At 44.9% G+C, this 14194-nt stretch overlaps 1 protein-coding gene and 2 pseudogenes across 2 annotated transcripts in view; 2 read left to right on the forward strand and 1 right to left on the reverse strand.

The window, feature by feature from the left end:
- The window catches only part of CCDC138 (coiled-coil domain containing 138), a gene marked incomplete at its 5' end in the record, with an annotated part of 92560 nt that overhangs the window by 12821 nt on the left and 65545 nt on the right, over positions 1-14194 (reverse strand). The window contains 1 exon segment of one of the 2 annotated variants that reach the window (XM_014588988.1): positions 7044-7220. Coding sequence (XP_014444474.1) covers positions 7044-7220 — 177 coding nt within the window. 2 annotated transcript variants of the gene reach the window in all.
- LOC114008272 (afadin- and alpha-actinin-binding protein-like) lies at positions 1590-3784 on the forward strand (annotated as a pseudogene).
- LOC114008222 (rap1 GTPase-GDP dissociation stimulator 1 pseudogene) lies at positions 9627-11274 on the forward strand (annotated as a pseudogene).

The following is a 14194-nucleotide window of genomic DNA, read 5'->3' on the forward strand; positions in this document are numbered from 1 at the left end:
GGTCAACTAGTTCATAATGTTAATAGTTTTCGTTTGACTAAAAGGAGAATGATTTCGTCTTTGTTAGACATATTCGGAAATATTTTATTCCAATGAATAGACATCCCATCTACTTGGATTTTTGTTTTTCCCCATTAAAAAAAAAAATCCTGGCCCAGCTGTGATGGTGTAAGAGGTAGGATGCTGCTTCTCGAGGGCCACGGCTGCCTACAGAATCCAAGCACAGTGAGTTCACCTGTAACCCCATCTAACAGGGAGGCTAGGGCAGACTGCAGTATGGGGAGACCCTGTCAAAAATACTTGTCTCGCCCATTAAAAATAAGGAAGGAGGGGCGGCGGGGCAGGAGACGTCATGGTTAGAATACTGGACTCCTACATGGCTGACAGTAGTTTGAGTCCTGGGTGTGGCAACTTGAAAATCACACTGGGCATGTGTGCCCAAAACCCAGGAGAACGGGGGAGAAGGGATTGTGGCGTGGCCATTCTCTCTGGAGGGTGATTTCTCACTCCTCCCCCCCCTCTTTCCTCTGGTGAGCCCACGTGCCCTACGACAAAAACTTTTAAAAGAAAAGAAAAACCTAAAAATCTCCTGTGAAACAAGTTGGAAACTAAGGCACTCAAACAAATAACCTTGGCTCCCTGGGTCTCAGCTCACTTAAGTTTTTGTTTTCATTCCTTACATTTGTAAACTGAGGTTTAAAACCCCCAATTACTAATCCAAAGCAGCTAGATTCTCCAGCTAGAAGTCCAATATCTTCACCATTACAAATGACTAAGAATATTGATAAAAATAGGCCAGAGAACATGTAACATTTTGGAACAAGAGAAAAAAAAAAAAAACAGTCCTGGAAACTATGGTTGCGGAGCTCTGGGAGATCAGCCCACGTCTGCAGCCTGAGACCTGGCTTCATGGCTGTTCTACCTCTGAGCTGTGGAACCCCGGGAGTAAGAGTTAACTACTTTTTCAAGGCCTTGGCCTTCCTATGAAGCCTTCTTCAAAGAGATGCTGCGAAGAAAAACCAACGCCATATATAAGACCGAACTTGAACCACACATGAATGTTCCTGGTTCAAAGCACAACTACACTTTGAACCCAGCCTGCAGGGCGGTGCCCACGAGTGGCACCACGTCCACAGGCCAATGGCTTTGCATTCCAAGTTCCTCCTCTGGCAGGTACAAGCACTTCATTTCTAGAAGTGCTGTGGAGGAAGAGAGTGGAGGGAAGGAGACTGCAAATGAGGAAGAATTATTTAAGAAAAACGGCTGTTTGTTCCAAGTCAAGGGCTCACGTGAGTTTCAAAGAGCAATGCCAACGGAATAAGCTAAACACTATGTCCAGTATCCTGGTACACATGTGTGCCCGGTTAGAAACCATTAGAGGGACAGGGCTGGGTCCTGCGTGCGTGTGCAGGTCCTCTGGCTGTGAGGGCCAGCTAGGATGGCAAGCGGTGACTCCCTGCCACTCCTGGGGGCCGAGACAGAGATGCCTACACAGAAGAGTGATGGCAGCTGGACTGGACGCTTCCCTGCCAAAGCAGTTCCTCAAGTATCCTGGCTCTGAAGATTCCTATGGGAGCCTGGAAACCGTTACAGATCCAGGTGTGCTGAAGAAAGCAAAAACATCTCTCAATATATCTCAGAAACAAAGATGTCTCCATCCAGTTTATACTCAGGGCAAGTTCTATGTTCAAGACCTTTATGAAAATGTGCACCGCTTTTCCAGTGCCCTCTGCACAGAAGAGAATACTGAACAGAGTGTGTCATATCCTGATCAGGAGTTGACTTTGTTCAGTGTTCCTTCATTATATAAAGAGTTCAAAGGTGGGAATCAGCAGTTAGCGGAATGGTTATGTCGCTAGACTCCCACATAGTCGACCACGGTTCGCATCCCGGACCCGGTGGCTTAGAACTCACGCCGGGTGCGTGTGCGTGCGTACCCAAGATCCTGAGAGGAGAATGGAGGAGAAGGGATTGCGGTGTGGCCATCCCTCCTGGAGGGTAATTTCTCGCTTTCTGTCTCTCTGTCTGTCTCTGTCTGTCTGGCGAGCGCACGCGCCCTATAGCAAAAACCTCTTAAAAAAAAAAAAGAGTTCAAAGGTAGAGATAAAGAAATTAAATACAGTTGCTGTTTTAAATTGTGTGAATGAGTGGGGCTGGCAGGTGGCATGGTGCTTAATGTGCTAGACTCCCCTATGGCAGACCATGGTTCGAGTCCCGGACCTGGCAGCTTGCTTTCTCACTTTCCATCTCTCTTTCTCCCTCCCTCTGTTCCTCTCTAGTAAAATATGGGGAAAAAACAAAAACAAAAACAAAAAAACAAAGTAAACAAAGTTAAACAAAATAATTCTTTAAAAAATGAGTGTGAATGAGCTCCACTTACTGCAGCATTTTCATGTAGCTCAGGAAAATGTGGAAATGCAGAATTTGAAACTGGGAAGTAGCGTGGACCTTGTGCAGAACTGCTACACAAAACCGAAGGAACTAGAAACCTCCAGGAGATAAAAGATCAAGCTTCAGGAAAGAGACAGCCAGTTACAACGCGAGAACAGGGATTTGCATCAGCTACTGAAAGGTGAGGAGGGTGAGGTACAGAAGTGATAGGAAATGATTTCGAGCAGAGCTATTCAGTACAGTCGTGACATGACGGGAAGAGTGTGACTGTAAGAAACGGGAGGAACGTCTCCATCAACGAGTTATGAACGAGGATAAAAAGCAGCTCTCGGTGTAACTATGCAGGGAGTGATGGAAGAGGCTCCCGGAGGGCTGGCGAGCGGGAAGGAACGAGGACGAGCTGTGTGAAATCCTCCTCAATGACCATGGATATCGCCAGAAACAGACGGATGAAAACACTGAACTTAAGAAGGTGCTTCAGCCAATGAAAAGGGAAATTTTCATTTCTCTTCTTTCTCCCAAAAGAAGAAACCTAGAGGAAGAACAGGCGCCAGTACAGGAACTGTTCTCTGATGTGGACGAAGAAGCTGGGGAGCCGAGCAGGAGAGCATGGGGCTCTCCTGGCGCCGTGGGCGAGGGCTCACCAGCAGCAGCAGGGCACAGTGGTGGATTTTAAGACGTCAGGAAGGAAAACGATAACCAGGTCCCAAAGGTACACGCAGAAGGCCTTAATGAGGAAGATGTCATCTGACAGCAAGATCCTGAGCGAGACTCGAGTCAAACTCAGCAAGGTAAAGAAATGCTCAAAGTCAGCATCACAGCAAGCAGCCCGCTGCTGCACGTGGGCTTCGGCTTCTTCCTAGGAGAGACTGCTCTTTTTCAGAAGAACAGGGATGCTTCAAAGATGAATCGTCCCTTTTTTAAAAGCAAAAGAACTTTGCGAAAGACAAAGCTTTATGGAAGCTGCTATTCGGCTAGGATTAGAGAGAGGTGTTTGAAGAAGAAAAAGCCAGCTGGTTAAAGCAACAGTTTTTCAATATGGCTACCTTTGACGACTAGAATTCAAACTGGGAAACTTTCCTGTGCCTTTCCAGAAAGTTCTGGTCAGGACAATCTCGTGGTACACTCGAGGGTGTACCATGGTACACTGGGCAGAAGCAGCCTCACAGCGTGTCTACTGGGTCTCCAGTCGGCACACCTTCAGTTACGAAACCTCTTCCTGCTTCACCCTCCACTTCAGACTGGCCAGACGCATTGCTGTGCATCTGAACAAAGTGCACTCACTCTGCTGAATGTAACTCTGGAAGAGACTTAACCAAGTCAGCAGTGGAGCGCGGCACCTACACCCGATCGCAGGAAGGCTGCTAACGCACAGGCTCAAATTCTCGTGTAGAAGATGACCCACTGGAGATGTGTGGGCTGGAAACCGTTTTAGGGGACACACTCCTCAGTCCTGGCCCTCAGGTGAAACAGAGTGTGCCATAACGTCAGTCATCTCTAATCATTTAAGACGGTCTGAGCTGCTTATTCGAACTTCCCTGTCTTCCCCCGGAGAGCTGAAATGTTCATCTGTTTAAAACCACATTAAAGCTTTGGTATGTATTTTTAGTAACAGAAGGATCTGGCTCTGTGAATAAAGGAATATACAGAAGCTTAGACAGAAACAAAAATACCAGAATGAGTTCCCTCTTACAGGTATTTAAACATGGCACTTTGGGGGCCAGTAGGTGGCATGCTGAGTAGGGTGCTGGACTCCCAATGGCCAACCGCAGTCTCAGTCCCAAACCTGTTGGCTTGTTTTCTCACTTTCTCTCTTTCTCTCTCATGTGAGTGCACATGACCTACAGCAAATTAAAAAAAAGAAAGAAACAAACAAAATTGGGGCCAGCAGATGGCTTAGTGGTTACATTGCTGGACTCCCACAGGGCCAACCATGGTTCAAGTCCCAGACCTGGTGGCTTGAAGATCACGCTAGTGTGTGTGTGTGTGTGTGTGTGTGTGTGCGCGCACGTGTATGTATGTGCAAGATCCCAGGAGGAGAATGGGAAAAGGATTTGCAGCATGGTGATCCCCCAGGGGGTGATTTCTCACTTTCCCTCTCACTGTCTCTGTCTGTCTCTCTGGCAAGCACACATACCCTATGGCAAAAACCTCTAAAAAAAAAAAAAAGAAAAAGAGAAAGGAAAAAGAAAATAATAATAATAATAATAAATAATATTAAAAATAATTCTTGGGAACCAGCAGTTAGTGTTTTCTCTAACTTTATACCTCCTTTTCAAATTTATTTGACCCATTCTAAATCCTTGACTTTTTATATAAATTTTAGAAAAAAATTATCTACAAATAATTCTTTAAAAAATAGCACTTTTAGGAAACTGATTATTGTAAATGTTCAATATTTTTGTCTCAAAGATAGTTGGCATTGGAAGTTTAGCCTTTACTTGAATGTATATCACAGATTTTTAACAAAGCAAGTTTTATATTTATTATGTTTAGTGTGATTTGAAATTATATCTTTCATATGCTTTAAGTAAAGTAAAATTTATGTAAAAGAAAAAAGAAAAGTAAAAAAAAAGAAGGACCATCAGATGGTGTAATGGTTAAGATTCTGGACTCCCACATTGTCAACCATGGAGTCCTAGATCCAGCTGCTTAAAATTCACACCAGGATGTATACATGTGTGCCCAAAACCCCAAGAGAAAAATGAAGGAGAGGGGATGGTGGTGTGGCCATCCTCCCTTGGGGGGTGATTTCTCACTTTCCGACTCTGTTTCTCTCTGTCTCTCCAGCAAGCACACCCGCCCTATAGCAAAATTCTCTCTCTCTCTCTCTCACTCATTCTCTCTCACTCCCTCAAAACAAAAAACAAAAACAAAAGAATTCATTAGCAACAAGTTAAAAGGACTTATTATACCAACATTCATTAAAAAACAAGAGGAAAAAGCCCCACAGATTATGAACCATGACAAGTGTGATTTAAACAGCTATTCTGTTTAAATCACAATCAGGTGGTTAAGGTGTTGGATTCCCACGTGGCCAACTGTGTTTCAAGTCCTGGATCTGTTGGCTTCTTTTCTCTTTCTCACACACACTCTCTCTCTCTGGTCAAAGATAAATACACACACACACACACACACACACACACATATATATATACACGTATATATGTATATATACATACACACACATATATACACACACACACAAAAACACGTACACACGCTCACATATATAAACAAACAAACACAGAATAGCTGCAATTCACAGCTATATAGCTTAAGTGTCCCCTGCCTCCAATCCCTCCAATGAAACAGTAAGGTTGAAGAGACAAGATGAGACAAGATAGGAGAAGATCCAACAAGATCTGTCAGAATGAAAAGGCAACAGAGGGGAACCAGCAGTTAGCGTAATGGCTATGTCGCTGGACTCCCACGTAGTCGACCGTGGTTCATGTCCCAGACCCGGTGGCTTAAAACTCACGCCGGGCGCGTGTGCATGCGTGCCCAAGATCCCGAGAGGAGAATGGAGGAGAGGGGATTGTGGCGTGACCATCCCCCCTGGGGGGTGATTTCTCACTTTCTGTCTCTATGTCTCTCTCTGTCTGTCTGGCGAGCGCACGCGCCCTACAGTGAAAATCTCTCAAAAAAAAAAAAAACAAAAAAAAAAGAAAAGGCAACAGAGAACAAAGAGAGGTTCCACTATGCAACACTTGCAGAAAATACCCACATAACAGATGACTACCAAAAACTGTGCTAAATTAACTAACTCCTAGTGATGTGCATTTTAAAAAAGAATTGTTTGTTTATTTGTTTGTTTGTTTAGGAGAGGTTTTTGCTACAGGGCGTGTGCGCTCACCAGAAAGACAGAGAGATAGAGAGAGACAGAAAACAAGAAATCACCCCCCAGGGGGGATGGCCACGCCGCAATCCCTTCTCTTCCATTCTCTTCTCAAGATCTTGGGCACGCATGCACACGTGCCCAGCGTGAGTTTAAGCCACTGAGTCTGGGACTTGAACCATGGTTGACTACATGGGAGTCCAGCTACATAGCCATTACACCAACTGCTGGTCTCAAGAATTATTTCACTTTACTTATCATTATTATTATTTTTTAAATTTGCTACAGGGCACGCACACTCACCAGAGAGAGGGAGAGTGAGAAAGCAAGCTGCCACGTCTGAGACTCAAACTGCCACATGGGAGTTTAGCTCCTTAACCATCATGGCACCTGCTGGTCTCCGTAGTGATACTCTTAACGACTCAGTTACATAGCAATCAAATATGATTTTTTAATAATTATTTACTTTATTAATCATTATTATTTTTTAATTTGCTATAGGGCATGTGCACTCTCAGAGAGAGAGAGAGAGAGAGACAGCAAGAATGCAAGCTGCCAGGTCCAGGACTCAAACCACAGTTGGACACATGGGATTCCAGCACTTTAACCACCACACCACCTGCTGGCCCAAAGTCATTAGGAAAGTTAAGAGTTTTCTATGCAAAAATGCACCATGACTTTCCCAATGACCCAGTATTTTTAAGCATTTAAATTATAAAATGCAACAGTGTCTGAAATTACACATTAGACTAGGTAAGGATAAGAAAATCACTCCTATTTCATTACTTTACAAATATAAAGCTTGAACACGTACTAGATTCCACTGTCATCTGAAGCAAACTATCAATGACATTGGACAGGAGTCCTTTACTGGATATCCTTAGATGACCCAGTATCACCGGAACAGCTCGATACTCCAAAAACAAGGCTTTTCCTTCATCAGTCTTCAAGTCCAAACAAAGAGAATCAAATGCCTGAGCCAGGTAATCAGCTGAAAAACAATATGTAAAATTACTGTCTTAGTGGTCTAGCTGGTATTTACAAACAGCAGGTTAACAAGAGAGTATCAAAAGAGGAGCAAAAGTTCAACAATCGAGCACAGCCTAAACAGATTCTTCCTCTACTAACGAATTTGTCGGCGCTCAAATGGGAAAGGGCATTCAGTTCGCAGAGAGTACATTTCACTTAGACTTTGCAAAACGTAATACTAAAGTAACAAGTAAGCCCCTTTCCTGTTTATACCAAGAATAAAAAAATTCAATGAGGTCGCATGGTGGTTAAAGGAGCTGGATTCCCACATGACCAACCACAGTTCGAGTCTCAGGAGGGAAACTTGCTTTCCCACTTTTCCTTTCTCTCTCTCTGTCTCTGGTCAAATTAAAAAATAATAACAACAAATGGAATTAAATAAATTTTAAAAATAAAATAGTAAATTCCACAACTAATGCTTACTTGTCTTATTTGATCATAACTACTACATGCTTCCAAAAATTTAAATAGCATCAGCATTTATAACTTTACAACAGCTTCTAAGATTTTTTTTTATCATTGTTGCTTTTTAAAAGTTTACCTGTTTCGGGACCAGCAGTTAGCATAATGGCTATGTCGCTGGACTCCCACGTAGTCGACAGTGGTTCAAGTCCCGGACCCGGTGGCTTAAACTCATGCCGGGCGCGTGTGCGTGCATGCCCAAGATCCCGAGAGGAGAATGGAGGAGAAGGGATTGCGGTGCGGCCATCCCCCCGGGGGGTGATTTCTCGCTTTCTGTCTCTCTCTGTCTGTCTGGCGAGCGCACACGCCCTATAGCAAAAACCTCTCAAAAAAAAAAAAGTTTACCTCTTTCAAAATGTAACTTTATACAAACTTGCTAAATGGATTTTAAATAAGGATTTCTTTTTCCTAGTACAGAAGCAAACATTGGGTCTAGTGGTTAAGGGAGCAGGATCCCACATGGCCAACTGTAGTTTGAGTTCCATCTTGGCAGCTTGAAAACACACTGGGCTGTGTCTGTATATGTCCAACAAAAAACAAAGAGAAATGACAAAACTCAGCATGATTATGCCCATTGGGAGGTGCTTTCTTCCTCTCAATCTCTCTGTGGTAATTGCACATACCTCTGGCAATTAAAAAAGAGGAAAAAAAATCAAACATTAGGCCACTCACAGACCACTTCGGGAGACCGGGCACGCTCTGGTATGTTACTCTTCTTTTTTTTTTTGGAGTGTTTTTCGCTATAGGGCATGTGCACTCGCCAGACAGAGAGAGACAGAGAGATAGAAAGCGAGAAATCACCCCCTGGGGGAATGGCCACGCCGCAATCCCTTCTCCTCCATTCTCCTCTCGGAATCTTGGGCACGCACGCACACGTGTCCAGCGTGAGTTTAAGCCACCGGGTCCGGGACACGAACCACGGTCGACTATGTGGGAGTCCAGCGACATAGCCATTACGCTAACTGCTGGTCCCTGGTATGTTACTCTTCATGACAGAAAAGAACAGTAACAGGCTCTGATAAAGGCCAGTGTTATGATGGCGTCTGCCAGATCAGAACCCTTGGAATCTTCTTAAAGATGTTCCACAGATGATTGGGCCTATAATGCCAGGATCAAGAAGCACTAGTTTAACCCAAACCAATGCCAATGAAGTACTGCGATTTTACGTCATCACACGTGGCACGCCAAAGTGCACAAGTCACCACTCCCACGACAGCTTCCCGAGGTGCTTTTAAGTAGATACTATTCGGGCTTCCTAATCTTTCAAAAGACTATCTAAAGCAATAAAAAGCTTCATGCTGTTCAAACAATACTGGGTTAATTTTTCTACTGAGATTTGTTTTAATACAGAAGACTCAAGAGTGCCTGCAAATACTCCGCAGGCATGACAAAAATCATCATACCAAATGCACTGTTCTCTGGCCTCAGGCTGCATCTCTCTGCTCCTTCAGTTTATAGAAACAACAAAGAAACAGTTAAAAGCCCTAGCTATTTACAACGAGAAGTCAAGGACAGCTCGTGTGAAAATGAAATATCAGGTAGTCAGAAAAGGCGCAACACATTTTACATAGAAAAACAGAAAAATACGTCATGACTTTTCTGACAATCCAAAAGATGCTAAATACTTTTGGGATATTAAGATCTATGCCTTTAGATTAATTGCAATACACTTCATTTTTCTTTTTGGAGCACCAACATTACCGAACTTAATTCTGTGATTTAAAAATCCAACACTGTGCCGCACCTCTTGTCCCCGCCACGGCCACGCCATGCTGCTGCGCAGGGGCTGCTCCTCCCCGGCGTCCACCCCGCAGGTTCCTCCCAAGCTGCGGGAGCCAGCAGGTTAAAAAAGGACACTGAGCCGAGCCCTGCCTCACGCCACCGACTCCCACACTCGGAGAGGAACATGGGTAATCTCAGTGACACCTTAAGCTTGTAGATAACAGCTGTTGACAGGACTTAGGACAGTTTAGGATGCTTGGATTGCCTGCTTTGAGCCCTGGCCCGAAATAATGCAACAGCAAGTGACAAAACCGGAAGTGGAATACTTCAGCTGTCTGCAAGTCTGCTGACTCCCATCTCCCTGCACAAAGTAGCTAACCTCACAGGAGAAGGAGCCAACGATGAATGTATGTAGTTTCCACGTGTGGATGCAAGGCTGATTTCACTACCGGTGCAGCTGCTAAACATGGCAACACAGACCAGGATGTGCTGTTCAAACAGGCAGGGTCCTAGGAAACATACCTCAGATGGCCACGAGGGCAGAAGCCGGCCAAGCAGGTGGTGTAGACTGTACTGATACCATCAGTCACTGAGCAGTGTAACGGATTTCACCAGGGAGCTCTTGACTGTTCTTTTGTGGCATGCTGAACTATAGCAATAACTCCCTTTAAGCTCAGCTTATCAATATGGGTGTGACTCCTACCACAGTGAAATTACTGGGCTTCCACTGCTGAAAAGCAGCTCTTACAGATATGCCTTGTTGCATTCGGTAATTTAGCAGTAAGGAACAGCTGCCAGTGGAAATATTGCTAAAGAGTGGTAAGGTCTTCAAGAGACAAACAGAACATGGTAAGAGAGAAATTATTTTTGAAGTTCATGCTCCACTGGCAGAAAATGATGCTATCGAAACGCAGCAGATTGAAGCAGGCCAGGTAGTGTCTACGAGATTATTCAGCACGAGGTGGATAGTGACAAAGAAGATGCGAATGCTGAGCTTAGAGCTGGCCCTTACTTCTTGGAGATGAATCCATGGGACAGTATTTGAAGGATGGGTGCTCTCCTAAGTCCCACCAAATAACCTCCAGCTGCAGCACACTGGAGCACTGGCCACCGCACATTTGGCCAGAAATGAAGCCGCATCCAAGTGGTGGACGACGGAACTGCACGTAATGTATACGTAACTGGCAGCGTGCGGTTCTGAGAGCCCTCAGGAACCCGGCCGCTCCAGGTCAGATAAAGCAAAGATGCTATCAGCTGGAGTCACAAGGTAGTCCTGAAATACCTTAAATCGGAAATGCCCCAAGTTCAGTTCAAACTTCCGGGAACATGAAGAATGCTGGCAAACACACAAGTAGAAGCTGCTCAACAACTGGGCAAGACGTCAGGTCCGAGGAGCCCTGGGTGGAAAGGTGTGAAGTCTGAGCTGTGCTGGCGTGATGGGGCAGTCAAAGAGACCGCACTCTGCCTCCGTACAGCACAGAGAATCGAGAGATTAAAATAAACCACTGCACAGAGCGGCGGCATTGAACATCCTGTTACCATGACGACTAGTGAACACGCAAGAAGTAGAATGAAGCCCTTGTTGCTTTGGTACTAACAGCAGTTTTAGAATTGGGCACTGCTAGGAAAGACTCAGAAAGGAGTAAAGGTGTACAGATTTACAGACGCCGGCAGACGAGAGACGTGCACTTGAAATCAAATGTCATTTGACTGTCCTGATCTGTGCTCTCATGGGACCCGAAGCTCTACATAAGGAAGTAGGGAATTCGGCCTTTCTCGATGTCGTATCTAAACTGCGCAGTCATGAGAACAGACTTACTGTGGGAAACTGAGACAGGCCCGCCCTGGCGCGTGACATCCTCCCGTCTTAGCCTCCACCCTCCCCCCAGCTCCTCCTCGGCTTCCTTCTTCCCCATGTCACTTGTGCACATGTGGAATGTTCCAGTACCAACTGAACCACTGCTGTAGGTACCCTAATAGGGTTTCTAAACCCAGTTCGTGTGAACTTGACCTTGCCCAAAACAGGTCTCCTCCCACACCTGTCCCCTTGTATTGCTGCTGCTTGAGTGCCCTGAACGTGTGTGCTTCGCGCTGTGATGATGGAAGTACAGTGCTAATAACGAACTGCTCCTCACAGGGCGGACCTCAGCACACACGCTGGCCGGTTAGGAGCTGAGTGCGCAGGCTCTGCCTCGCTTGTTAACGATGAACTGAACAGGAAAATTAGCTCCAGGTTGTGGTTACTGAGAAGTACAGTGTCCAAAAAATTATATGGCTAAGCATTCACTAATCTTTACCTACTAATGTCAAACCCACGGAATATAGACTCGAATAAAATGCCAATGTGCTCAAAAGAAAAAAAAAAAACTAAACTAAAATTGCAAATAAATGTGCATTACGCTAAGCAAAGCTGTTTGGTTCTGTTCAGACTTACCTTATTTAGAAGCATCTTTTTTAGAAACAACACAGGCAGGGAATATAGATAAATCCTGAACCCAACTCTTATAGGAACGAAAGTTTTACCACAGCGCCACCTATTGTACTTGATACAAATCACTTCACTTCCCAGTATATCATCTGACAAGATTAAAAGGTATTTTTAAAATAGGTTGAATAAGAGGGACCAGCAGTTAGTGTAATGGCTATGTCGCTGAACTCCCATGTAGCCGACCACGGTTCGAATCCCGGACCCAGTGGCTTAAAGTCACGCCGGGCGCGTGTGTGTGCGTGCCCAAGATCCCCAGAGGAGAATGGAGGAGGAGGGATTGTGGCGTGGCCATCCCCCCTGGGGGGTGATTTCTCACTTTCTATCTCTCTGTCTCTGTCTTTCTAGCATGCACATATACTCTATAGCAAAAACCTCTCAAAAAAAAAAAGCATAAAAAATAGGTTGACTATGATATGATATAAAAGTAGTATTTGTTTTTTTTCAAGAGTGACCTTATCTTTTAGCAATAAATAAAAAATGAAGCTTTGGGGGCCGGGGATGGCACAGCGGTTAGCACAACTGGACACCCTGGCTCACACTGGGTGCCCGGGTGCCCGTCCATTATCAGGCCTGCTGAGGCGGAGCAGAACCTGGCCTGAAGACCCTGCTGGGGTAACTTGTTCTGTCTCTCATTAAAAAGAATTTTTAAAAATATTTTTTTTAATTGTGTTGTTTTAATTTTTATAATACATTTTTAGATTTCCTAAAAGAATTATTCCTCTAAGAGAATGTTTATAAAATTTATTATCAATTATATTAAAACTGATATTTTCTTATAAATTACTGAGTCTTTTAACGATGTCCTAACATCCAAATATAACCTTTCTACTGTCAAGTCCAGGTCAGACTTCCGGGAACATGAAGAATGCTGACACTCGCGCGGAAGCTGCTCGACTACAGGGGAAGTCGTCAGGTTAGAGGGGCCTGGTGCTCCTGAGTCTGACGACTCGTGACTTTCACCAATGCAGTGACTCAAAAGAGACACGTGCGAGTCAGGGCCTGGGTCTGAGAGGACTCGAGTCTTCTGCTCTTTGCTAGACCCTCTTTCCCCACCTGTAAACAGGCCCCACGGAGAGAGATGCCAGCCAAGAACAGCCCAGAGAAGCCGCCAGCTGAGATGGACCCAGGTTACCAACCAAAGAGTCACGAGCTAGTGAATCGGGCGGCTGCGTCACTGAGCGTTTGGGGGCTTCACTGTGCCGCAACAGACAGCTGCCGTACGCTAAGAGACCCCAGTTCCGGCCTGAGTAAGACCAGCTCTGCCCGTTAATAACAAACGATGATGCTGTCTAGTGCCAATGAGAGCGGCTGGCTTATTAGAAGTTATACGGCAGGCTCTCCCTAACTTTCACTCAGTTCTTCAAAAAAATGTAAAAAGTGGGGACAGAAGAGAAGGCCATGCCCAAGGTCTCATAGCTAGTAGAAAAACTTAAGATTTCAAAATTGAGTTGTTCGACTAAGAGCAGACGTTCCTCACTACTACAGTCTTACTCCCAAGTTAAACCTTCCTGCTGTCCGAGAATAGCAATAATTCCCTACATTTCTCTAAATCTCCAGTATACCTCAAATAATAAATAATCCTAAAGTATAGCCAGGCACTGCCTACCAACACTTTGGTGGACGGTGGATTACATATAAATGGTGGTCTCACAAGAGTATAGTCGGCTGTATCATATACCTAGGATGTACCTTCTAGGTGTGCGTAAGTATGCTCTATGATGTTCACATAATAAAAAATCGTTTTAACAGGAACCATCAGACGGCATAATGGAATGGTGCTGGACTCCCACTTGGTCAACCGTGGTTCGAGTCCCAGACCCGGACTCGAAACTCAAGCAGGGCACGTGTGCAGGAGTGTCCAGAATCCCAAGAGGAGAATGGAGAAGGGATTGCAGTGTGGACATCCACTCTGAGAGCTGACTTCTTGCGCTCTGTCTCTCTGTCTCTCCAGAGAGCCCTATAGCAAACATCTCCCCTAAAAAAAATTGCTTAGCAAGTCTCTCTGGATTATACCCAACACGAAGTAAGAGTGTACACAAATCTGCACATATTGAGGGCCCAGTGCCAAGGAGGCCGGGTCAAAACTAGCCCCAATACACACACCTTTGTTTTCAAGCTGCTGGGTCCAGAAGTTAAACCGTGACATAGGCCATGTGGCTGCAGCACTCTGTCTTTAATTTTTAGGTTTTTGCCATTGGCTACTTGTGCTTGCCAGAGAGACAGAGAAAGGGAAAGTGAGGAATCACTCCCTGAGGTGACGGCCA

Source organism: Tupaia chinensis, unplaced genomic scaffold (assembly GCF_000334495.1).
Source record: "Tupaia chinensis unplaced genomic scaffold, TupChi_1.0 Scaffold000041_1, whole genome shotgun sequence".
Taxonomy (NCBI): Eukaryota; Metazoa; Chordata; class Mammalia; order Scandentia; family Tupaiidae; genus Tupaia; species Tupaia belangeri.